Here is a 24185-nt window from a genome sequence, read left to right as displayed (position 1 = left end):
TGGTTCAGGGTTTCTGGCAAAACCCACCCTGGGCTGGGATAAGCACCCAGCCCTGCGGCTGCATTTAGGCACCTGCTGAAGGGAGAGGTTTCTTTTCACTTTGAAATGCCCTTGCAGGTTCCCAGAATTAAAAAGAGCAGCTGCTGCTGCCACCATCAGCTTTTTCCCCAAATAGTGCAGCCCGTGAAGCTCCTTTTGCACACCTTGCTGATGAAAGCAGGAAGACGGGGCCCTCCCCGACCGGGGGTGGGGTGTGTGTGGTGGCGGTAGGAAGCATGCCAAGAGTCTGCCGGGCTGGGGGCGGTGGCAGCCCCCTTCTTCCTCTCTGCTACCCAGGCTTTGGGTCAGAAGCACAGATGCGAACCAGCTTTGTCACCTTCAGGGACGCTCCCCTGGGCTCCCCGGCGAAGATTAAAGCATGACCCAACCAACTTTATCTAGCCCAAGCACTCACAGGATTAGCTGGTTTAATTTCTTAGCCCACTACAGCCTTGGGGAGGGTTGGCACCGCTGTTGCTCTGTTTTACAGATGAGAACACTGAGGCACAGAGAAGCCCTGTGTCAGGTTCCCGCTCAGGGGGGACAAGCAGAGCAGAGAAGTAGGGCGAGGAGCTGGTGGAGAGGACATGCCCCTGCCCTGAGATCCAGGCGGAGTGGGAGGCCGTAGTCATGGGGGAGCGTGCCTCGGAGGGTGTTGGGGACCAGCCCCTCTGCATTCCTTGCCCAGATTTTGAGCCCTGCCAAGGGAGAGCCTTATCCTGTTGAATTCATCTCTTTGTCCATGCCCAGCCCCTGCCTGTTAACAAGGGGATGCTAGTAGTGTTCGTTGATAACCTCCTTCACTTTGTCATTGCTGATGTTAATAGGGGAAATAGCCGATGAAATTAGTTCTGGAACTAGGACTGAGGATGGCCTTGTGGAAGGGGTGGCACGTGAACTGGATGGAGAATAGTGGGGAAGGGCTGTGAGGGCCGCACCTGCATGGCCAGTGGCCCAGAGGTGGGGACAGGGCGTTTGAAGCGGGAGACCTAGGACTGAATCGCAGCTTGTCATTCCCTGGCTGACCTTGGGCAAATCCGTTTCCTCTTCTGTTGTAACTCCAGGGCTAATTAGGCCAACTCCGAGGAAATGAGTTGATTGATGAGAATACGGAGAGCAGTCGGCATTCTCCGAGGACCTCCGTGGGCCAGGCACCGTGTGTCCTACGTGTGATGTGTGTGCGTCACTATGTACACAACTGTGTATGAGATCGTGTATGGGTACACCCTCATGCACCCGTGAGGATACCGTGGCCATGCCTGGCATAAGAGGAGGAGGCTCTATAGTTTTGTTTCTTCCTCCCTAGAGTAATCCTGCTGAGCGAGGAGATGGAGCCCAGATCCCCTGTCCTATGGGACTTTCGGTGCTTCTCACAAGTGGGTCTGGGCTGTTTGTAGCAAGCGAGTGTCCTTGGAAGGTGGAGGTTTCTGCTGGCGGCCTTTGCCCATCTAAGCTGGCATTTCCATTTGCTTTACCAAGTAGCTTCCAGAGACTCCGCGGAAGCCTGCATGTCTGTGAAGACCCTTTTGCAGTAAGGCAAGACAAGTTACCCCATACAAGTGTGTCCTCTGGTGCTTGGCCACAGGCTGGTCCCGTCTACAGGGACAGTGCCTGATGGAGATGTCAGGGAAGGGAGAGGCGAAGGGACGGAGCATAGAACTCCCTTCTGCTCACCTTCTAGGGCCCACAGTGCCCAGCTGAGAGGCCTTCCCGAGTCCGCAGAGGCTGGAGGCTGGTGCTGGCTGGGGGCAGGTATGGCAGGGTGCTAAGGCCCCCTCTGGTGGAGTCACAGGCCAGGTCGTCCCAGTACAACCGGGACTTCTGGGTGTGACTGCTGCCCCTCCCACAACAGCGTCTCTGGCCTGGCCCTCCCCCAACCGCACACACCTGCTGATCACGGCTTCATCCTGCCTTGGGCCATGGACAAGCACAGCAACTGGATGCAGTGAGAACCCTGGACTGGACGTCAGAACCCAGACGAGGCACCCTGACTCTCTGTAGGTTACCCAGAGGGAGATACCCGGCGGGTCTGTCCCCAGCGTGAGCTCCACGCGGAGGAGGACCTTCCCTCCCCGCCTCTCTTCACTGGGCTCTTTCTGTGCTTGTCACCTGCCCCTTGCTGTTCCGTCATCCTCCTCCTACGGCTCATTCAGCGGCTGGCTGGAACAGAGCCAGCTTCCTGGATGGGACGTCTGTGTTCAGAAGAGCCCTCGCTGGGTTCGTGCTCTACTGCTGCCATCTTGGAATTCCTAGTAATGGCTGAATAAAGGGCCTCTCGTCTTCATTTTGTAGTGGCCTGCACGCTCTCTAGCATGTTCTGCTGCTGTCATGCCTTTGAGGCTAACTCCTGCTGTGGTGCACAGGGCAGGACAGTGGAGACTCTGTTCTGCCCCCAAGTCGCCTACCTTGTGTTTGTCTTCCATGCTCTGTGGGTTCCTTGAGAGCAGGTCCCCTCTGAACCCTGTCCCCCTAGTGTCTCCAGAAAGGCTTACGACAAGGGGGCAAGAGAGAACAGCGGGCAGGAGGGAGACCGGCATAGCCACGGGGTGGCAGGTGGGTGTGATTTCTGGGCTGCCGCTAAGTCTTCCTGTTTGACCAGAGAGAGCTGGGTAGCTGCAGGGCTCCAGGCAGGACCCCAGGTCTTTACATGGTAGTGGCGGCTCCCTGGGAAGTGCCTGGGGCCTATCAGCCAGAGGAGATGGACAGCTTGGGGCTTCCGAGGAGCAGTGTTGGCCTGGAATCTGCTGGAACTTGACTGGGGGGGTTGGGGGAGCTGCAGCTTGAGTCAGAGGAGAAACTGATCTTGGGGCAAGACTAGGTCAGTCCTCTGTCTTTCAGAAAGCTGTACAATAGGACGGTGCCCACGTGGACATTCCCAGTAACCACCCCCCCACACGCCCCCGCCAAGCACCCACCTGCCCAAAAGACCTGCCCTTTGTTCCCCTCCCGTCCGCCAGCTCTTCAGTCCGGCTGGTCGCTCTGAACAGCAGTGAATTTTATTCTTTGAGAAGAGTCCATCTCCCCCTGGAGGAGTAAATCGTGTCTAACGTGACCAGTTTGAGGTGAGAAGTGAAGCTGCAAACACTGGCCTCCAGGAAACACAGAGTTGCCTTGTCCTGGGTGGTAAATCAAGGCCACGGGCACTGGGCTTGGGTTTCCCCAGACCGAGGCCAGGCTGGTTTCCCTCCTGGCCCCGGGGCCAAGTGCTGACTGGGGCTGTTATGTAGAAATCAGGGAAAAACAAAAACCTTTTTCACTTCCCAGATTTTGGCCTGGTCCTCAATCTTCCAGTCTCTTCCAAAAGGTGCCTGGCAGGGAGCTTGCCCGCAGGCCAGTTGGGTGAGGGCAGCCAACAGAGCAGCTGCAGGGAAGCTGTCCCCACAGAAGACCCTGAGCCTTCTCCAAAGGCCAATGCTGAGCCCTCCCCCACCCCTACTCAAGGAGAGGATGGGGCGTGGGACTGGCTCCCCTGGCTTGGGTCATGGGGGTATCAGGCAGACCCGGCTTCAAATGCAGCCTTAGCACACATGGCCTGGGCCTCCAGCAGCCAGTGTGGTGTCTGACATCCCTGGGCCTCAGCTTCCTGTCCTGGAAGATGGATTTCTACCTCTCAAGGACATCATGGGGTCCACTGACACAAGGCTGTGGAAGGTATGCTAGATAAAAGCATCCCATCTGCATGTAAGAAAAACATGTTTAGGACACGTGTACCACTGTGTATGCACCTTGCTATCAGAAGGTTCAGGAAAACATGTCTACAGATACAGATACAGATGTAGACCTACAGAACGGTGCTTTTTCCTATCCTTGCAACTCTCGCGCAAATGCAAAATTATTTCTACATGAAGAGTTAGAAACGGAGCTCGTTGCTGAGTTGCTTTGGACCCTGATGGGCAGACAAGCCGCCTGCACGGAGGGTCGGAAACCACACGCGCCAGCCCACGGCAGGCCTCGGAGTCATCATCTGGAGGAACATGCTGCCACCTGGACTGTCCTGTTGGGAAAGAGGGTTCCGTTGGTCATTCTTCCTATGCTGTGTCTGTGCAGACAGCAAGGGAGCCGTCCCCTCTTCTGCAGGGCCAGGCTGCCAAGCAAAGCAGCATGTTTGGAGATTAAAAATCCCACCCACCGGGCACCTGGGTGGCTCAGTGGGTTAAGCCACTGCCTTCGGCTCCGGTCGTGATCTCAGGGTCCTGGGATCGAGCCCCGCATTGGGCTCTCTGCTCAGCAGGGAGCCTGCTTCCCTTCTTCTCTCTCTGCCTGCCTCTGCCTATTTGTGATCTCTCTGTGTCAAATAAATAAATAAAATCTTTAAAAAAAAAAAAAATCCCACCTACCTTTGGAGGCGGGATACAACATCCTTGGAATTCAGCCCCTGGTGTGGGGTTGCTTTGTGGCTTTGCCAGCCGTGAAACTTGGAACGGAGAGCTCGTCTTCCTAATGTGAGTGATTGGCCGGTGCCTGGTCAGTCGATCTGAGACCTCTTATAAGCACAAATCCAAATGGAAGTTCCTACAAAATCTCTGGGCCCACCAACCACATTGCCTTTTCCAGTCATCCCTAGAAGCCATAGCCGTGATGAGGAGCGGCTTCTCAACAGATTCAAGGACCAAGACTTGAAGCTATCCCTTCTTCAGAATCTGCCGCCACCCTGGGCTGCCCTAGAGAAAGCACTTCGGGTGTAGGTGGTGGGGAGCCTTGACCGTAAACGGGGTTCTGTGGGGGCAGCAGTGAAACAGCTGGAACAGAAGGACTGGCCACACGGAGGCCCACTGCTTCTGTCGACCATGGGAAGCCAGGCAAGCCTCTCCAGGGCTGCCCCCAAAGGGAGCTCCCTACCCGCCTGGTGCCCCATGGTGGAAGCAGGCCTCGGTGCCTGCCAACCCGAGAACATGGCCAGCCAGACGCCATGGAGAGGAGGAGGGCCTCCCACGGGCCTGTCGGTTCGCCGCTCTTCACCCATCTCGTGTGGTCACTGCTCTCTGAAGTCAGTCCCAGCGATCTTCACCTCCGGCATCAAATCTAGGCTGGCCCAGTGTAACCAGCAGAACATGATGGAAACGGCAGCCTGACTCTCAAGCCTGGAGGATAAGCCTTGCAGCCTGTGCCTTGGTCTTGTGGAATTCTCAGGCTGGGACAGTCCCTGTTGGGATTCAGCCAACATGGTGTGAGAGGAAGGAGTGGCCCGGAGAAGCCAAGAGCAGGCGCTTCCCGGTGGACGGTCCCAGCTGACCAGCCTTGGCTGCCCACTCTGTGGGAGAAGAAGGCACTCGAACCTCCAGCTGAGTCCAGCCTTTGTCTGGCTCTAGCTCCAGCCCCGGGCACCATCGGACCACAACTATAGAAGCAGTGGCAAGCATGAGCCCCGCTGGGCCCAGGCCGCTCCCAGAAGCACGAGAAGGAATGAGCCATTGTTGCTTGATGCCACGACCTTTAGAAGTAGCCTGGTACACAGTGGGAGATACGTGGGATGTCGTGTGTGGCCACATGCATTGAATGTGTTACTGGAGCGGGGCAGACTTGGGCTGGTTCTCCTCCTTTGGGTTCTGACTCTAACTAGGGGTATTCATGCTCCATTCTCTAGCTTGCCTGGGGGCCTGGTGGGACGATAGTGGGGATGCGGGGGGGTCACCCAGATGGGGTCTAACTCAAGAGGCTCCAGAGGCTGGCAGGCCCAGAAATGACAGGGGGCAGATTGACATGAGTACTTGCCTTCATGGTAGGGGAACAAGACAGTCAGAACCTGTTGTTTTCAACAGAATGAAAGCTCTCCAGGTGGAGGCTGGCCTTCTTACTGTCTGCATCCCCCATGGCCTAGCACTTGCCAGGCACATGGAGTCCCTCAGTGGTGCTGGGTCAGGAAGCCTGGGTCTGCATGACCCTAGTGAGCACAGGCATCAGTCCATGCTCTGTACGGGTTCTTGCAAGGAACCCGGGATGTCATAGACTTGATCCCTGCCCTGAGCTCACAGTCTGATGGAGGAGGCGGGGCTTCTGCCAGTCTGGCTGAGGGGGGGACGGGGGAAGTGGTTTTCATGCTCAGTAGGCCCCTGACCGCCTGCAAGGACTCAGGATAGGAGCAGAGAATAGCTCTTCTCTTCCCCCCCCCCCCATTTTGTATGTTTTCAGAGGAGCTGGGGGCTGGCTGGGCAGACCTCTTGGTCCTGAGAGATCCTTCAGGAAGCCTTCAGTGCAGACCAGGCCAAGGCTCCCTGGTGCGGTGGCTACCTTTCCCTGTCACTCAAGTGCCCAGAACATGGGGATTCCCCCCACCCCAAGAGTGCGCGTGCCACAGCCCCTGGCCTCGAGGAGCACTCACAGTTGACACAGCGGGCAGCTGACAGGACCCGCACAGTGGGTGCTGCCCAAAACAGCACCAGCGAAGACAGAACAGAATTAAACGGCGCTGCCAGCCCTGTTCAGTGAGAGGAGGAGTAGGTGGGTTTGTTTAAAATACTCCCATTACAGTCAGTTAACCTTTATGTTCCCTAAATGAAAACTGTATAAACCTGAAATTTGCGTTGATCAGGTTGCCTAGGAACAGGCGGCAGGTTTTCCTAAGACAATACAATAGATTGTCACCGATAGGGCCATTAGGAAGTGAGCTGGTTAGCAGTATTATTCCAGCACCCGGTGCCGGCGTCAGGTACTTATCTGTCTGCTTCTGCAGAGCGCGCCCATCTTCCCCGGCCCCAGCAGGCTCTCGCAAATGAGCTTCCTCTGCCTGCTTCTGAGTCCCAGGGATGGGGATGGTGTCTAGGAGCAAACTGTCCCCCCCAGCTTATGAGAGAGATCTGAAAGATCTAATTCTGATGCATTTATTTCTTTCACATCACCTTTCCTTACTACTGTTTGCAACAGTAATACTTAGAGCAGAAAACCTAGCAAGTAAGTACCAGTAACAAAGTGCACCCTGGAAATGAAAGAACAGAGTTACTCTAAAGCGACTTTGGTATGTCTTTTCAATATGTTTCCCCTGTTTGATATGCATATACACTTGCTTATTTTCCACAGAGTCACTGTAGTTTACTTTTCTCCCTCTTACCTTTAGGGTGACCGACCACCCTCGTTAGCCCAGGACCGAGGGTTTCCCAGCATCATTGCATCTTATTTTCAACTCTCTTTTCTGAAGTGTCACAGTTTCCAGTAAGCTCGGGTGAACCAAACCTGGCTAACTAACTCCTTATTCTTGGACACTTAGGATATTTCCTTTAAAAAAAAAATAATAATAATCAATGGCTTGTCACCACAAGATCCTTATCTGTATGTCCACGCAGGATAAACTCCTGCAAGTAGCATTATTAGGTCAAACGATGTATGTTTGGATGGCTATGGAAAGTTTGTCAGGTGACCCTCCCAAAAAATGTGTGTGAAGTCCCACCCCTCCCCCTTCCCCATACTCTCAGAGATTCTGACATCAGGAATCCCTGTAGTCATGGCCAGTCTGATAGATGGCAGTATGTCTCGTTTGGGGATGTCATAGGTGACATGTGATATGAAGGGTGTATGTCATTATTAGTCGTGTGTGAATTGCTTGTTCATGTCTCTCACCCATTTTCATTTCAGGGTGCCCGTCTCTTCCTTTTTAACCTATAAAAACTTCGTGCGAAGCTTATCAGACATAAATGTTGAGCCATATTGTCCATGTTTTTAAAGTATGTGTGGTTATTTAAAGAGCAAAAGTGAGTAATACTTGTTATCTGGTATCTCTGAAGGAGGAGAAGTTAATATTTTAGGTAATTAAAGCTTCCCTCAAGCCTTAAGCACTAAGCCCCAGCATGGGGCTTGAACTCACAGCCCTGAGATCAAGACCTGAGCAGAGATCAAAAGTCAGCTGCTTAACTGAGTCACCCAGGTGCCCCTAACATTTTTTTTAATTGAAGTATTTGGGATGAGAAGATCTGAGAGGTATGTACATCTCCAAAATGGATAGCCCCATGTAGGTCCCTTTAAAACAAAGTATGAGGCAACAATTGAACTTCCTATCTCAGACACCCTGGGAACAGTAGTAATCTTCTGTGTGGTAGTGAGACCCTCGGCAGCTGTTGGGCTATGTGGAGTTTTGGCTCCTATACCATATGGTCCCTTTTAAATATAGGGACCTCATTCTTGCCCTTCCTCCCTCACTATCTGACTGTCACGCTAACGCTTTTTGCCACCTAAGCACCCTGCCCTGCCCCGCTGGGTCCCCTCGCCATCAGCGATGGAGTGGGTCACCAGCTAACAGTGTGTGTTAGGTTTATCTGTAAACTAAAAGCAAGTAAGCACCGAGCAGGGGGGTGAGACACGCTCCTGAGAACGATGTAGGCCCTTCTGAGAGCAATAGTTTCATTTCCTTCCTGGAGTTCGTATTATATACCATTAAGGCTGGGAAGTAAGTGACTTCTGGGTTGTGTGAGCGGAATGGGATTAAGAAATTCAGGAGGCAGGAGGGAATCAGGAAAGATTAGCAACCACTTGAAGATGTGGATGCAGAATGAGAAGCCGCTAATCCAGATGGACAGAAGTGGTGTGGAACGTTCCTACTTCTCTCCCCGCGGAGCATACCAGGGCGGCTTTTAGGAAGCTGGGGGCATCGGCGACCTAGCAGTTTGAGAAAACTCAGGCTTCTAGGCCTGCCCCTGCTGGGCTGTGGCTTACCGCACAGAACACAAGCCTTCAGATGTTTAGTTTCGTCATCTGTGAAATGGAGCTAAAGCTAACTGGCTTATTTAATAAGAAACTTAATCAGGTGGCCCGATAGGAAGAGTCGGGGCCTACAGGCATTTGTAAACCTGTAAGGGGCCAAACGAGCAGGAGGGGGTATTACTACTGCTGTTGGTTTTCTTCACAGACACATGCAGCGGCCTCGTGTGCCTTCTCACCTCCCGGGTCTTGTGCGCACGCTCCAGGCTGAGCTCCCGACCCAAGCACGCGTGTCTCCAGCCCACGTCCTTGTCACCCCTCCAAACCCAATTTCATCCTTGTCGGTTTTTCCAAAGCAGGATTTGCAACAAGTGGCGTGTTTTCTTAAATATTTGTTTTGCAGGCCATTTGCTTGGCTTGGCTGTTTTTACAGTGAATAAGGAGCGAGGCTAAAAATACCTTCGCGGGTAACCAGATCCGTTCTGCCTTTGACATTTACGTGGCATTCATTTGCATCTCATTTGTTCGCCTTTCTGTTGAACAGGTAGAATGTAAGAAAGCTCAGCCTAAGGAAGTCATGTTCCCACCAGGGACAAGAGGCCGGGCCCGGGGACTGCCTTACACCATGGACGCATTCATGCTTGGCATGGGAATGCTAGGTGAGTCTGGGCGGGGGTCCCTGGGGACACCTCAGAGCCACCATGCGCTGGGGGCTCCGGAGGCCTGGGCACCCAACTGGGTCACGTACCAGTTGGGCAAACTGCCTTTCTGGGTCTCAGATGATAAACCCCTTTGCGAGGTAGTTGTGACCATTACAGAGATAGGTCGATTGATCGATAATCATCTTGTCCCATGCCTGGCACATGGGGGTACATCATATTATTTTCTCTCCTTTCCACTCCCTTCAAAAGGAGAAAAAGGCGGCCCCCTGCCTCATGCCTCTCTACTGACAGAGTGTTCCCAAAGACCCAAGGACTCCTGGCTGGCTTCCCCATGTGGGTCGAAGCTACATTTTCTAAAATTTGGAAGAGGAGAAGTAATGAGGGTGGGCTATAATCCTGTCTGTTTAAATGATTAACATTTTTCTCTTGGGATATCAGAATTTGCATTTAAATGGATGTTTTAAATGGCCTGTTTTACTCTTTATTTGCTTAAAAAAAAAATGATGAAAGACAGAGTGTGTTTGTTCTGACAAAAAATGATCTCTCCTGGCTTTTAGAGAAATTAAGTTGCATATTATGCCCCTTCCTTAAAGGTATCTCTGTCCGTCCTGCGTAGATAATTGAAAATCTTGCCACTGAAATGGCATGAAAAATGAAGAAAGCAGAGAAGAGGCGTAATGGTGTGGGTCGCAACAATAATTAGAAATTTCAAGGCAAGAGAGCAGCATTTTAGTGCGAGTTATTGTGTGTCGGGAAAATACTAATTAAATGGGATAAATGGTAGTTAATGGTAAAATTCCATTCAGGCCCATGATCTGTCTGGTTTTAATGGATTTTCATTCCGTTTGGCTACGAGTCCCCCTTCTATATTGTTTGATCAGCTCTTTATGTAAAGATTCGCAGCTCTTTAAATCATTCCCAGCTCCATTTGAAATGTATGAAACTTTCCTTGGTGTTACACATTCATAGAAAGCATTGTATCTATTTTGTCTCCGCAAATAACAAGGGCCCGTAAAGTTAGTTGGAGGAACTTTTGAGAGACAGAGAGAAATGGAAAGAGACTCCAGGAGAATCCTAAAAGTGGCAGAGATATGACTTCCTCTTGAATTCATGTTTTTGGCTTAATTGAGTTCCGTGGGAAATTCCTATTTACTTCTTCCAGGATTGGCCAAATGATTCTAATGCTGATCTGCAAGCGGAAACACATGAGACTAGATAAGAAAATGTTTTCAAAAGAAAAATGAGAAAAGACTAGTTGGACCAAAGAGAACACGGCACAAAGCTACAGTAGTGAAACAATGTGGTATATAGGATTGCCCCGTTGAGAGGGAAAGGGAGAGCCCCAAAACTAAATGTAAGAGTGTAATCATTATAAAGAAGTTACTTCTAAAAGTCAGTGGGAGGGGGTGCCTGAGGGCCACAGTCAGTTAAGTGTCCAACTCTTAATTTCGGCTTAGGTCACCATCTCAGGGTCGTGAGATCGAGCCCCACGTCAGGCCCTGTACAGAGCGCAGAGCCTGCTGTGAAGATTCTCTCTTTCCCTATTCCTCTGCCCGCCCTCCCCCCCCCCCACACTCTCTCTAATAAAACTGAATAAATAGATAAAAATCAGTGGGCATTAGCTCCTGGTTGACTGTGAGACACTTGTCTACCTCTTGCTTAAAAAGTAATTTTTGCGTGGCCTTACCCTACATGGTATAGCAAAAGAAGGTCCAAACACAGTAATAGTTTTAAATTTTAAAATCAAATCTTAAAGAATTATCTCCTGCCAGTTTTTGGAGTCTTGAATTTTCAACAGTGAGTATAAAGGCCCTAGGACATAAAACAGGAAACTTTTTAGGATCAGATCTTCAGGAAGTGCCCTTCCCTTACTGAGTCTAACTTGCTGCCCTTGGCTGCTAGGAAGAATGACCTGTTTCCTTCAGGGGGAAGCAGAGGTACAGCGAAGCCTTTCATGCCACTGACCAGAGAGCAAGGGTGCAGTGGCTCTGTTTGCCCCCGGCTGCAAGCAGGGGCTGAGAGCCCACATCTCTCCAGACCCCCCAGCTCAGATCCCTGGCCAGAGGGCACCCAATGGTTTCATAACAGGAGCCAAGGCAGGGAGGCTGTGTTGAATACAGGAGGTACTCACCGGCAGTTGGCTTTGAGCTCCTGGTGCATGCCTCCACCCCAGCCCTGCGCTGGCGCTGGGAGACTGTGCTTGACAAGGTGGATGTGGTCCCTGCCTTCTGAAGCATGTGGTCTAGTGAGCATGACAACAGTTAATGGCTAATTCTACAGGTAGTTAGTTGTGATAGAGTCAGGGAGTGCTTTAAGAGCACATCATGAAGAGTGGAAATTAGGCTAAGGAATCAGAGAATACCTCCCTGAGGAGGTGACATGTTCACCGTGCTAAAAAGGATGAGCAAGCTCAGGGTGATCCAGACAGGACTAGCCTTGGAAGGTGAGGCTCCTGAATGGGGAGCTCCAAAAGCCCAGTGGCATGGCTGAAGGGTGTGTGTGAGGAGTGCTGGGCTCAAAGTCTCCAGGATGGACTCTGACGCCAGCTGGTAGTAGGCAAACCCACGTGGTCCATGTGCTTCTCCTTCGCTAGGGTGGGATGGCCTGACACATTCCCATAAGTCACCTGGTTCACCCGCTCCGTGATCCGTATCTGTCCTGGAATCACCACCATCACCCATCGCCTGTCCGTGTCCTCACCACGATCATCAACCACCACAGTTTCATCAAAGCCAAGTTTGATGAACTCGGCCCAGGCAGAAAAACACTTGTTAAAACTTCATGAATGAAATAGTTCTCATGCTGTAAATGTTTGTTGTCGGAAGGGCAGAAAAGTGTCTAACACTTGCACAGGTGTTTAGAAGTGAGACTATACACCATTAAAGCTGCTCCATCCACGCCCTCAACAGGGTTTCCTGAGCACCTACTGAGGGCCGGGTACTGTCCTTGGTGCTGAGGCTGCAGCAGACTGTGAGATCCCTGATCTCAGGGAGCCGACGTTCTACCGAGATGGCAGATACACTGCTCTGTAAAGGCCTTGGAAACTGTGAAACTTGCTTTTAACTATCCCTTGAGATTTTCTCCACACTGACAAGCAGAGAAGGATCCAATCATGTTTGTTTGCTGTCTCTTGGTATGGCTGCATCCGTCCTTGGGAGGAAACCTACAGCGGTTTTGGTTTTAGCTTCTACAACCTTTGAGAGAGTCATAGAATAAACAGCCCAGTGGGAATTCCTTGAAAAGAATGTGGGAGAGAAGAGGAGGGGTCCTCCTCAGACCAGTTCTCCTGCCTTCAAGCTGGACAGAATGAAAATCAACTAAGGAAGGATCTTTCGGCAGCCCTTCCGACTTGGTTCTACTGTCTCATGGTGGCCAAGAGGTGCCCACGACAACCCAGCCCAGTGCCCTAGACTCTCTGGTTTTCCTTCATGGAAGTGGACTTAATAAAAGCAAACGTGATTATTATTGGTACATTCTATTCCCTTTGGCCTACTCTGCCCTCAGCCTTATAAGCCTACTGCCTCTAACTGTCTTGACCTCGCTGGGCACACACTACTGAACATGGTTGATAACTGCTGGGAGAGGAGTACTTCATTGCTGGGGCTTTGAAGGAAAGCTTCACCCTCCAGGCCTGGAAATGGTGGGACTGTGTAGACTCCGCTGAAGAAAGCTTGAGGCCTCCTTGACAGTGCTCCTACTGAGAAGTCCCTGTGAAGTCTCGACCCAGTGTTCCCCGACACTAAGCCCCTCAGAAATGAAAGCAATTTTTTTTTTTTTTAAACCAGCACCTAGAAAAGATGAGCTATCATCTGCTGGCATGCACTAACAGGTCAAAAGGAAACTGGCTGGAACGTAGAGCTGCGTGTCTAGATTTATTCATAATTTCCACTGGGATTTGTCTTTCCCCAGAATGTCTGTTGAGGTCATTCCCAAGGAGGTCTCCATTTGTTCAGCTGTTTCCTGGTGAACAGAGGAAGCTCGAAATTCAGTTCTTCAGTTTCCTTTTAGAATAACACAGCGCCCCCAGAACTTTCTATGGTTGGTAGAGGGGGCCTCTGTCTGCACTGCCCAAGATGGTAGCCACTAGCCAATGTGGCTACTGAGCATTAAGATATGGTTCATACCACTGAAGAGTTGGGGTTTTCCATCGTAGTTTAGACTTAAATTTAAACTGGGCAGTGTAGGCCTCAAGATGCATTTATGCGTCAGGATGGCTTTGGGGTCCAAGCGTCTGGGTAGACTTTGGCCTTTGCGTGTCAGCCTGGGAAGGGCTCCGGGCACCAGGTGTTGCATCTGGATTCATCCCGCGTGGAACCAAGCATGGTGCCCCAGGCCGTGCTCTGCGTGCCACGTGGTGTGTATGTCACACTCTGCAGGCCCCTGGATAAACAGCCCTCATCTCCTGTCCTTTCAAGTCGGGGTCCTGGTGGGAGCAGTTTTCCATGACTAAGTAGCTGAGTCACCGAGCCCGGGCGAGGATGAGTCATGTGCCCATCTAGAATGCAAACATCTTCCAGCGTTAGAGCCGACAACATCGTCTAAAGTTGGAGAAAGCTCGAGAACCGCAATTCCGAAAACGCAGCCAGCATCCCCAAAAGGGGGCCCTGAAATGATCTGCCTGGCAAATTCGGATCGTTGTTAATTTCTCAGGTTTTTTTTTTTCTTTTTTTTTTTACCCCCCAGTGGAAAGCCTTTGTGCAAGAAAGGTGGCCATCCAGGAGCAAGCTTAGTTTTTCCTTCAGTGACAAGAGATAATTACTGTGAGATTGATCAGGCGCCCAGAGTACTGGAGCCCATAAATTTGGCAGTGGTCAGTGTGGGAGGGGCCCAGCTGCTAATGGAAGCAGTGGCTGGGTCATCCCGCTGTAATAGGGCTTGATGGAGCCTCCACGTGGGTCTGCCGTAATGTGCTATTGACATGCGGCGGCCAGTTTCCCCATGTGGCTGGGGCTGGGAGCCGTTGGAGCAGAGCTGGGCTGCACAGCAGTAAATGAAGAGGAAAATTGAAATAATGTTGTATTATAAATTTATGATTTCATCTGCCTGACCCGGAGGATGTGCGTGATGGGGGCTGGAGATCAGATCCCCTGCTCTGGCAGAAGCCAAATTCTCGTCTGGGTTGTGCTGAAGACCATATTGACATGTCTAGGAAGATTGGGTGAGGCCCCCAAATCGGGGTGAACTTAACCATGCTTGCCTCCCTTCTTGTCGAAGACTGTAGCATGTGCCAGGAAGAAGGCAGCTAGGAAATGGTCCTGGGGGCCCCAGTTGTCAGGGAGGCTGGGCGTCCTACCCCACTCCACCCCACCTGCCTACCTGCCCAGAGATGGGCTTGAAGGTGACACGTGGGCCTACATGTCTGCTGTCAGATTAAAACATTTCAGACCCCAAGTGCCGAAGTTACAAGCAAAGGAGTCATTTTTCACCAGGAAAGGCCCTAGGCAGCAGTGATTTGGCTGTTTGCATATAATCCGTTTATCGATATTGTTGAAATAATGGTTTAAGAAATCTAGTCATGAAAGATCTGATTTGAGAGCAGGTGATTAATTCAGAGGAGAACTGAGCTGGCCAGCCATGAAATAAATACCAGGGAAGAAGCCAGTGTGCGTGTGTCCCTGTAAGGCCTCTTGAGCTCCCCCTTCCTCTCCATCCCTCTGTCCCTTTGTTCCGCGACCGGGGACCAGAGCCGAGCGTCACACTTGGATAGCCTGCTCCTCGGCGGTCAGGGCAAAGCCGTACAGTCATCCCACTTGTCTGGGTGACCCTCTGCCAGGGAGACATCAGGCCCCGTGAGATGGGTGCCCAAGAGGGAGTAGGCGCAGGGCCCTTTTGAGGTGGAAACAGGTCAGTCGGCTAGTGAGTCGTGACTGCACGTTTGGAAAGGCTCTGGCTAAACGAGAAGGGAAGGGAAGCACAGGGGGGCGGGGGAGGGCCCAGTCGAGAATGCCGCAAGGGACGCGCAGAGCTTTGTACAGATGGCAAGACTCAAGGCGTCAAAGGACCAGGAAGACCCTCCCTCCCACCAAGGGCGTGGCCTTGGGCCAGAGGCAAGCCTGGACCCCAAGTCTCCTGATGCCCACAAGACCAATTCTTCCTTCTGGGTCCAGTGACAGACCCACTGGTCAAGCGGAGGCCAAGACACCAACGTGCATGGGCAAGTGAGGAAAGGCGGGTCCCCTCTCTGGGCCTCCGAGGCATAAAGGCTCCATGAACAGGAAGACTTGCCAGCTCAAACGCACAGAGCCGGAGGGCACCCAGGATGGAACTGCAGGGATGGTCCTGTTCCTTTAGCCCTCACTGCCTGTCAGAAGGTGCTTGTGACGTACCCCCTGTGCACTCAGGATGCGGATGATGAGACCCCCGAGCCCGTATCTGGGGGTGTGTCAGTGGTTATCTCAAGCGCAGAGACATGGGGAAAGCTGTCGCTGCTGCCCTCGTGGCTGGAGGGCTGGAAGACTCTTACAGACCCACCCTGCACCCACCACATCAAAGCTACTTTCTACCAGCCTCTTGGTGGCAGGCCACGGAAACTCTGGCCGCTGTAAGCCTAAAAGGAGAGGACTGGCAGAGGCTCGTCAGCTCACAAAATTGCCAGGAAGGCTGGAGAATCGGCAGTAACTGGGTGGTCAGCCACAGCCGCGACCCAGGGACAACCCAGGAATGACCTGGTCGGGGTCGGGGTGTCCACTGTTGCCGCCACTGGGTGCTGGGCTCACGCCAAAGGCACCGGAATAAATTCCGAATCACTGTGTCCTCCTCTGCCCCACTCTCTTCAGAAATGGATCCAGGGAAGACTTCCCGGAGCCAAACCCAGGTTCACAACTTGCTTCCCAGCTGCCTGGCTTAGAGAGAGCAGGAGGGGTCCTCTTCTGCTTCCACGATGAGAGGCAGGCCTCTCTCTGAGACCTAATCTCAGAGAAGGGGTTCAGGTACTGAGCAGCCAAAAAACAAAAGTCAAATCCAAGCCAAAGTCAGGCTGTTGGGAGTGGTGGTGGTGGTGGCGGCGGCGGGAGACTGGCCGTGGGGGTGTGTGAAAAGCAGGAATGGACTGGGATTCCCACACATTGAGCTGATGGAGGCAGCATGAGCCTGCTGGGATGGAGCAGAGGGGGACCCGTGGGTCTCGTACGACTGCAGAATCGGTCCAAGAGGGCTACACACCAGCCTTCTCTGTCACCTGAGCCAAGAGGCAGGGACATAAATGGTGAAACAGCCTGAGTGAGCACAGTGGAGGGTTGAGAGCTTGCTGGGGCTTTCATACTAGCTCACAGAGGGCCGCACCGGCAGCAGAACATGCCAGCAGTGTCCTCACGCCCAACCCAGCAGCTCTTTCCACAGGCAGTCCGTAGTACAGGGATCACGCGCCACCCCCCCCCCCCGCCAACCCTCAGTTATCTGCTGAGATCATGTGGAAAACACGCTCGCCGTGAAGCACCCGTTAGTTACAACATGTGGCGTGAAGCTTCTGGGTTTGGGCCGTGTTTTCTGGAGCACATTTTTTTTTCAAGATTTTTTATTTATTTATTTGACAGACAAGTAGGCAGAGAGGCAGGCAGAGATGGGGGGGAAGCAGGCTCCCTGCTGAGCAGAGAGCCCGATGCGGGGCTCAATTCCAGGATCCTGAGATTATGACCCAAGCCGAAGGCAGACGCTTAACCCACTGAGCCATCCAGGTGCACATTTTAACAAAATAGTCCCTCATGGTTTCTGGGGGGGACTGGGGCATGGGTGGAACCTGGGGACAGTGCGGGCACTCTTGAGTGTGCTTGGACACAGGCCCCTGGGGCCATGCCTTCCCTGGGCTATGGCTCATTGAGCCCAGTGGTTTTCTAGAAGCACCGGGTCAGCCCGGAAACTCTGACCCCCAAGTGCTCCCCCTTTGTCTGATGCTGGCCCCGCTCTCTGCTGCCTTGGGAAGAGGCATTACAGGGACTTTAATCTCCTACTGTCAACAGCTTTACGGTAAAGTACACTCAGGGTTAGCTCTCCAAATGTCAGAGCCAGGCGCAGGCCCTCTGTTTGGTACTAACGTGTGGCATTTACTCTGCAGGTTCCAGAAGGTGCGTGGGTTTGGAAGGTCTCTCTGCCCAAATACAGGTTAATTACCAGCACGCTGACAGCAGTGCCCCCAGCCACGACAGAGAGGGGCCCCGAGGCCTGGGTAAAGACCCTCACAGGAGGCAAATCATTTTGTGCAGTAAAATGACCCAGGCTGTCCTCATTTCTACCCTCCTTGGGATTTCACCCCAGGCCTGAGGCAGCTGTACTAACGCCCCTGTGATCTTTCTCTCTGTGTTCAAGGCTACCCCAACTTTGTGGCGACCTACGGCCGCGGCTACCCTGGATTTGCTCCTAGCTATGGCTATCAGTTCCCAGGTGAGTGTCTGTGTCTCCTGGGGCTTTGGAAGCACGGGAAATGGGCTGCATCGGAGGGGAGGCAGGAGGACCCCTGAAAAGAACACAGCTCGTACACATGTCCATCCAGGGAATGACCTGCAGGTGCTGAAGTTCAAATGCACTGACCTCCAGGGACAAGTGCTGCTCAGTGTCTGATGAGTCAGAGTACTGCCTCCGTGCCGGGTATTTGAGAATGGCAGCTTTCGGGGGGGTGGCCCGGAGGGAAGGAGCTGAGTCAGGAGCCCTCCCTCTGCCCACCCTCCATGGTCTGGAGCCTGTTACCAGTTCTCTCGCTGGATTGGACTCTTACCCTCTGTCTCTCTCATCTCCCCCTCCCTCCCTCCTTCCTCCATCCCCTCCTCTAGCTCTGCCTGGTGGCCTTGGCTTTGAGCCCTTCTTTGTGTAGCCGTGGTGTGCTGTTGGGGTTTGAGTTAACCGTCCTGGGTGGGGGATATAGATTCGCCCTCCCCCGAGTGCAGGCGTCAGAGGCTCGAGGCAGAACCTATGACAGTGCCCATTCACATGCCCAGGCGGCCGCAGCTCCCATGTAGCCGGGAGGTCTGGGACCCCCACCTGAAGCAGGCAGCAAGCACAGGCATGGCCTTGCAGGGGTGGGAGGCAGGGTGCTGAAGGAAGCGATGCTGTTGGGACCTTGCTTGTCCCCTGAAGGGGCGAGCCCACATTCCCAGACCTGGAATGTAAATAAGAATATGTAGGGGTGGACAGGACAGCTGGAGTTTCTAGAGGAAACATTAGGAATGGAGTTTGGTCCTTTTGGGCTCTCTGCTGAGAAAGGAGGCTCCCTCGGAAGCTGGTTGGTCATCCTGCCCAGACCCAGAGGCCTTGGAGGCCCTGGGAGCATAGGCTTGGCCCTTAGAGGACTGTGTCCTGAAGCCAAGGAGGAGGACTGAGGGGAGCACATGATGATCTCCCCCAGCATTTGCACATCTCTGCCAGAGTGTTGGGGTGGAGGAGGATGTTGCAGAGGAGGTCAGGAAGCGTTTGGGGCATTTAGAGCCATGCCCTGTCCAGGACAGATCATCCAATGGCGACAGAAGCCCCAGGCTCTTGCCTGTGGCCTTGGCTCTGCCATCTCTGGGGCTCATCACTGTCTTCCAGAAACAAGGGGTTTGGGCAGGACAGCCCCTGGGGTCTGTGCACCTTTCGGACTGGAGGGGGAGAGGGAGGGGAGGCGGATACGGCAGCAGCAGTTCCGGCTAGAGCAGTGCGAGTGGGGAAGACTTCCCCATGAGCCTGTCCCCTGGGGCCAGCATCTCCACGAGGGTGGGGGTCGGGGGTGGCATCTACAGCAGCTGGCTGTTTTTTGGGAGCTGCAGGCCTCTCTCTATGAACAGAGAAGTCTACTCCTCCATTAGATTTTCCCATCTACAGATGGGGACCCTGTTCCCAGGCTCATTAGCAGCAAGAAGCAGGTCTACGATTTAGACCCAGGTGGTCTGGCTCTTCGCTGCCACATTGCTCTCTCTCTCTGTCGTCTGTCTGTCCAGTAGGATCCCGCTAACCACACACAGCTACTCTAATTTAGATTTAAGTTAAAATGAAGTAAAATGGAAATTCCCGTTTCTCTGTCATACCAGCCACACTTCACTTACCCAGTGGCCATACGTGGCTAGTGTCTGCCGTTAGCACAGCCCGTAGAACGTTTTCTGTGAAAGTTCTGTTGGGTGGCACCGTTCTGGAGCACAAAGAAAGAGGTTGGGGGAGTTGTGTGTGGTCCACACTCATATACACATGCATACACACTGTCCCTCCCAGGGAGACCTGGCATGTCATCGTCCCTAGTCATTTCTTGCCCATCTTCCTCAGCCCGGAAGCTGGTGGCAGTTTGAAGAAAGCCTTTCATCTCCTTCCCTCCCCTGGCTTCCTCACCAGGGTTCAAGAGGACATAGAGGCTCCATCCTGGCTTGCTGAGAGCGTCTCGCCACTCTGCATACCTGGTGGGGCTTGCCTCCCTTCACAGTCAGGTTGCCATTGCCCCCTTGGTGCAGTACTAGTCCCAGGCAGGGAGAGCTGGGGGATCCCGATGTGGAATAATTTGGGGGTGACAAAGTGGATCCCATGCTAAACTACGTCTCAGGGATCTGTGTCCTTGGATCTGTGCTCAGCAGACATGTATGCAAGACAGAGATGCAAGAGTGACCAACCAAGGCTGGGTAGGATAAGATAGAGCCTCCCAGCTGTGCCCAGCCCGTCACCGTAAGCCAAGGCTTTAGGACCAGGGCAAGGGTATGAGGGAGCTGGTGTGGGCTAGGAATGACCATGTCCAGGGCCTGTGTGTCACGGTCCCTAGCTCCTGCGGCTTAATGCAGTCGGCTGGATTTGCTTAGGGCAGGGACATTAAAATGTCTGGACAGGGGCTCCCTGGCCCATGGAATGTGGCTGTTCTCTCCTCCCCTGGCCATCAGATTCTCCATTCTCCATCCTTCCACTTCTTAACCCTGGAGGTCTCTTGGGTGTCCTCACTGATGGCCACAAAGAGGCTGTCAGGGGCCACAAGAGTGAGGCCACGTGCTGTTAGGGAGGGGCAGCATATGGAGTCTGCCCCTCCATCCAGGCCGGGAAGGGGGTGGCCCAGAGACTGGACCCGGCTGCCATTCTGACCGCTGTCCCCAAGCAGCCTAGGGGGTCCCCGATAGTGTTCTACTCCAGAGCTCATGACGCAGTGGCTCCCCTCAAAAACGAAACTTGACTCTGCCTAGAGCCTCCACCCCAGCATAGGGTCTCTGAGTTGGGAGATTTGGAACATTCTAACATCTTTCTCCTGTCCCATGCCAATAAGGAGTGTCTTAGACAGTCTGGTGAGGAGGCGGCTGGGGTGCAGAGGGATGGCCCGCCCCGGGGGACGATGGCTCAAACCTGCCCCCGCTCACCCTGTCTGCTTGACTCCATTGACTTCTCCCCGCACCCTGAGGTCCTGTGAGCCAGTGACATCAGCACAGCTGTCACCACCAAACTGCCCTGAGCTTTCTGCTTTGTGATCTTTCTTTTCCGTGTCCTCACCACATACCCCCTCACCCAGGTCCCACCTCCAGTCTCTCACAGGGTATATGGACACCGCACCACCCCTCCCCCCCAGCCTCTCCGTGGTCCCATCCTAGTGGGGCAGCGTGAGTGTGAGCCAGGAGGAGTGACAGGACGCCCAGGCCCCCGAGAGCTGCTTAGGTCCTTCATCCTGTGGGTGTTCACTCACAGACCATGTCCCCAGTGTCCCCCATCAGGACAAAGGGCCCTGTGTTTGACCTGCCCTCCTGGGCTGCTCGGTGGCCAGCAGAGCCCACTTTAGGATTCAGTGCGATTAAGTGAGATGCTGCGATGCAGAGGGCTCAACACTAGTTGTTCAAGGGAGGAGTAGCTCTTTTCTAGAAAGACTGAGGGATGAGCCACGACTGTGGAAGTGGCTCCTTCTCCCCAGGACCAGATGTCCAGCGCGTACACCCCTGCCCTGACCCCCACCCCGCAGGATTGGTACTGGGGCTCAACTAATCATGATTCTCATCGGTGGCCCCTGCTGTTTCCTCTCTCTTCCCTCCCCCCCACCTCCCGGACTCATTTCAGTTTAATCTGTTAATTTCTGTTCTTATTTCACTTTGCAGACTATTTGCCGATTTCACAAGACATAATTTTTATCAACTAGCTCTTAAGAGAGGCCTAACACATTGGGGTTTGCTACCATTCCTCGAGAGAGGACACAGCCCCGGCTGGGGCCACCCCGGCTGTCATTGTCCACTGAGACTGTCCTAGCTGCCTGTTGGAACGATTGTTCTTTTTCTCATTTTTAATTCTTGGAAAAGACTCAAGTCCTCATTGCTTCACTCAGTGGAAAAAAATTTTTTTTTTTCCTTCTGCAGTCCCTCCCCATTTTGCTTCTTGTACATACTGTGAACACCCCCCTCCTCCCAGCACCCTCCCTTCTCTACCTAGAATGTAACGGGGCCCAAGGGCAACTTCTCACAAACTTCGTAGCGACGCCTCCTCAGGAGAAGCCAGGAAACAGGCATCAAATTATTTTATTATTATTTTTTTAAGATTTTATTTATTTATTCATTCGACAAAGAGAGATCACAAGTAGGTAGAGAGGCAGGCAGAGAGAGAGGAGGAAGCAGGCTTCCCACCAAGGAGAGAGCCTGATGTGGGGTTCGATCCCAGGACCCTGGGATCATGACCTGAGCCAAAGGCAGAGGCTTTAACCCTCTAATAAATAGTGACCAAATAGGCTTCTTGGGGCATTTCATGGGCTGAGCTTTTAGTGCTGGTGGCTCACAGGCATTGGGGATCCATGACTTAGAGCACCTGTGTCCTGTGGTGGACAGTACCAACAGTGAAAACACAAACACACACACACACACACACCACGACCATCACCACCACCACCCCCCGCCCTGTTCTGTAAACACTAATGTGAAAGACGTAATCTGGAAGAAAAGCTCTATCTGAAAAACCATCACGATCTGGTTGTCTTTGTGTCTGGGGGCCAGGCACTCCGTGGCTGTGAACGATAATGATATGTGTGCACGTGTCTTTGAGAAGGGACATCTCAGGCCGTGTGGCCACAGATCCATGCTGGGCCCCTCCTTCCACAGCACCCCATCCACACTGGTTTTGCAGTTCCTACTGGTATCAGGGCCTCTTGGCCCGTCAGGGTAGGAGGGGACAGAGCACATGGGGCCGGTCCTAGGCAGGTGGGCACCCCTGATGATCGGTCACTTGGAGAAGGGCTTGCTTCTCCCATGGTCCTGAACCCCTCTGCTTCCCCCGTATAAAGTAGCCCCACTTGCTGGGATTCCCGCAGTACAGCTCAGCAGCGCCCTCAAGAGCCACCCCATTGTTCCCGCTCCTGGTTTGTGAGAAGTGACCCGCATGCTTCCACCTGGTGCATCTGACGGGAGCACATCCCTCTGTTTGAATGTCACTGTCCTTGAGACCCAACCTGGGTGGCTTTGCTCATCTCATGCAAGATGCTTGATGTAATCATTGGTTAGTTTCCTGTTATTTTCCTGCAGGCTTTTTCATGAGTGTTGGTGGTGTTGTTTTTGTTTTTGTTTTTTAATGATTCTATGTGGCTCCCTGCTCCCACCCCTGCTTTATTTTGTTTTGCTCTGAATTGCTTTGCTTTGGTGAACTTGCCCCAGTATGCTCGCCTCACCCACGTTTTTGCCATTGTGAATTTTCTTCATCTCTGTAAATAGTTCATCTGTGCTGCTCCCTAATGACATTTTATTTTTTTCCCCCTGTAAGTGACTGAGGTAGAAAAATAAATTGTTTACCACGGACATGCTGTGTGCTGCCGTCTCTTAGCCTGACGGTGTCCTGTTCTTGCTCCCGGGGAGGTGAACGCACTACAGTAACAGCCTAGCCCAGTTTCTGAAAGCATGTGGACTTCCCGCTGGCTGCCGCCTGTCCCCAGCCCTCCCCGCTGCCCCGCGTCCCCTGCACTTGCTCGGGCTGGTCCTGTCCTTGAGCGGAGGGGCACAGCAGCTGTGCATAGCAGCTGCACAGCCTGCCCCGGTGCCCCTTGTCTGCCATCACTCTTGCCCTCTGGGGAAGAGCTGGAACAGCTGGAGCCCCTCACGTCTGTGCACCAGGTGTGTGTGAGCTCATGCGCGTACTCGTGCGTGCTGGCCGATGTGCGGTTTGCCCATGCTTTGCCTTGCTGACTCCCCTGAACGGTGCAGGTTGGGGGAGGCCCCGGTGTTTCTAGACATGAAGCTGGGAGGACCTGATTGCCAGGTCCCCCACTTGGCCATGCAGTACCATGTGACCCAGAGCAAGTGATGTAGCTGGAACAGCTGGAGCCCCTCACGTCTGTGCACCAGGTGTGTGTGAGCTCATGCGCGTACTCGTGCGTGCTGGCCGATGTGCGGTTTGCCCATGCTTTGCCTTGCTGACTCCCCTGAACGGTGCAGGTTGGGGGAGGCCCCGGTGTTTCTAGACATGAAGCTGGGAGGACCTGATTGCCAGGTCCCCCACTTGGCCATGCAGTACCATGTGACCCAGAGCAAGTGATGTAGCCCTTTCAGCCCTGGGAATAATGATAGTGCCTGCGTAGGTTGTTAGAATTAAGTAGGGTAATGGATATGTGTCTTGGGTATATGCTGTGTAAATTGGTAACTACTGTGGTAAATACTAGGGAGTTTTAGAAATTGTGTTATTATGCCACTCTGCAGAGTGGTTGTCTCTTCCTCGTCAGCCTCAATGGAGCTGCCTTTTGATGGATCTGCTTATCAGTGAAAGTAGTGCTATAGGATCCCCCAAGCGAAGCCAGAGAATTGCTGGGACTTCGTTCCGACCCTTATGCCCCACCCCTGCTCCTCCATCCCTAGCCATTTACTCATTGTCAAGCACTTGATCTGGACACGAATGAGACACCCTCCTTCAAGATGCTCTTTGTCTAGTCATGAGGCAAGTGCTTAGCTAGAAAGAGGGAATTGCTCTTTGCTATGA

General features: G+C 53.0%; 1 protein-coding gene across 13 annotated transcripts in view; it reads left to right on the top strand.

Annotated features, from left to right (window-relative positions):
• MSI2 (musashi RNA binding protein 2) overlaps window positions 1-24185 on the top strand; it is a 386889-nt gene that overhangs the window by 319328 nt on the left and 43376 nt on the right. For 12 of the 13 annotated variants that reach the window (XR_014304654.1, XR_014304655.1, XM_082706012.1 and 9 more), the window contains exons 9-10: window positions 9209-9323; window positions 17628-17702. Coding sequence is in view for 11 of the 13 variants with exons in the window: in XM_082706012.1 (XP_082562138.1) it covers window positions 9209-9323; window positions 17628-17702 (190 nt within the window). In the remaining 2 variants the exon portion in view is untranslated. Of the gene's footprint in view, window positions 1-9208; window positions 9324-17627; window positions 17703-21337; window positions 23015-24185 lie in introns of those variants that run through there. The other variant, XM_082706010.1, reaches the window with a different exon arrangement.

Source organism: Mustela nivalis (assembly GCF_964662115.1).
Source record: "Mustela nivalis genome assembly, chromosome: 17".
NCBI classification, from domain to species: Eukaryota; Metazoa; Chordata; class Mammalia; order Carnivora; family Mustelidae; genus Mustela; species Mustela nivalis.
The sequence above is the reverse complement of the archived record's forward strand: the minus strand, read 5'-3'. Positions and strand labels throughout refer to the sequence as shown.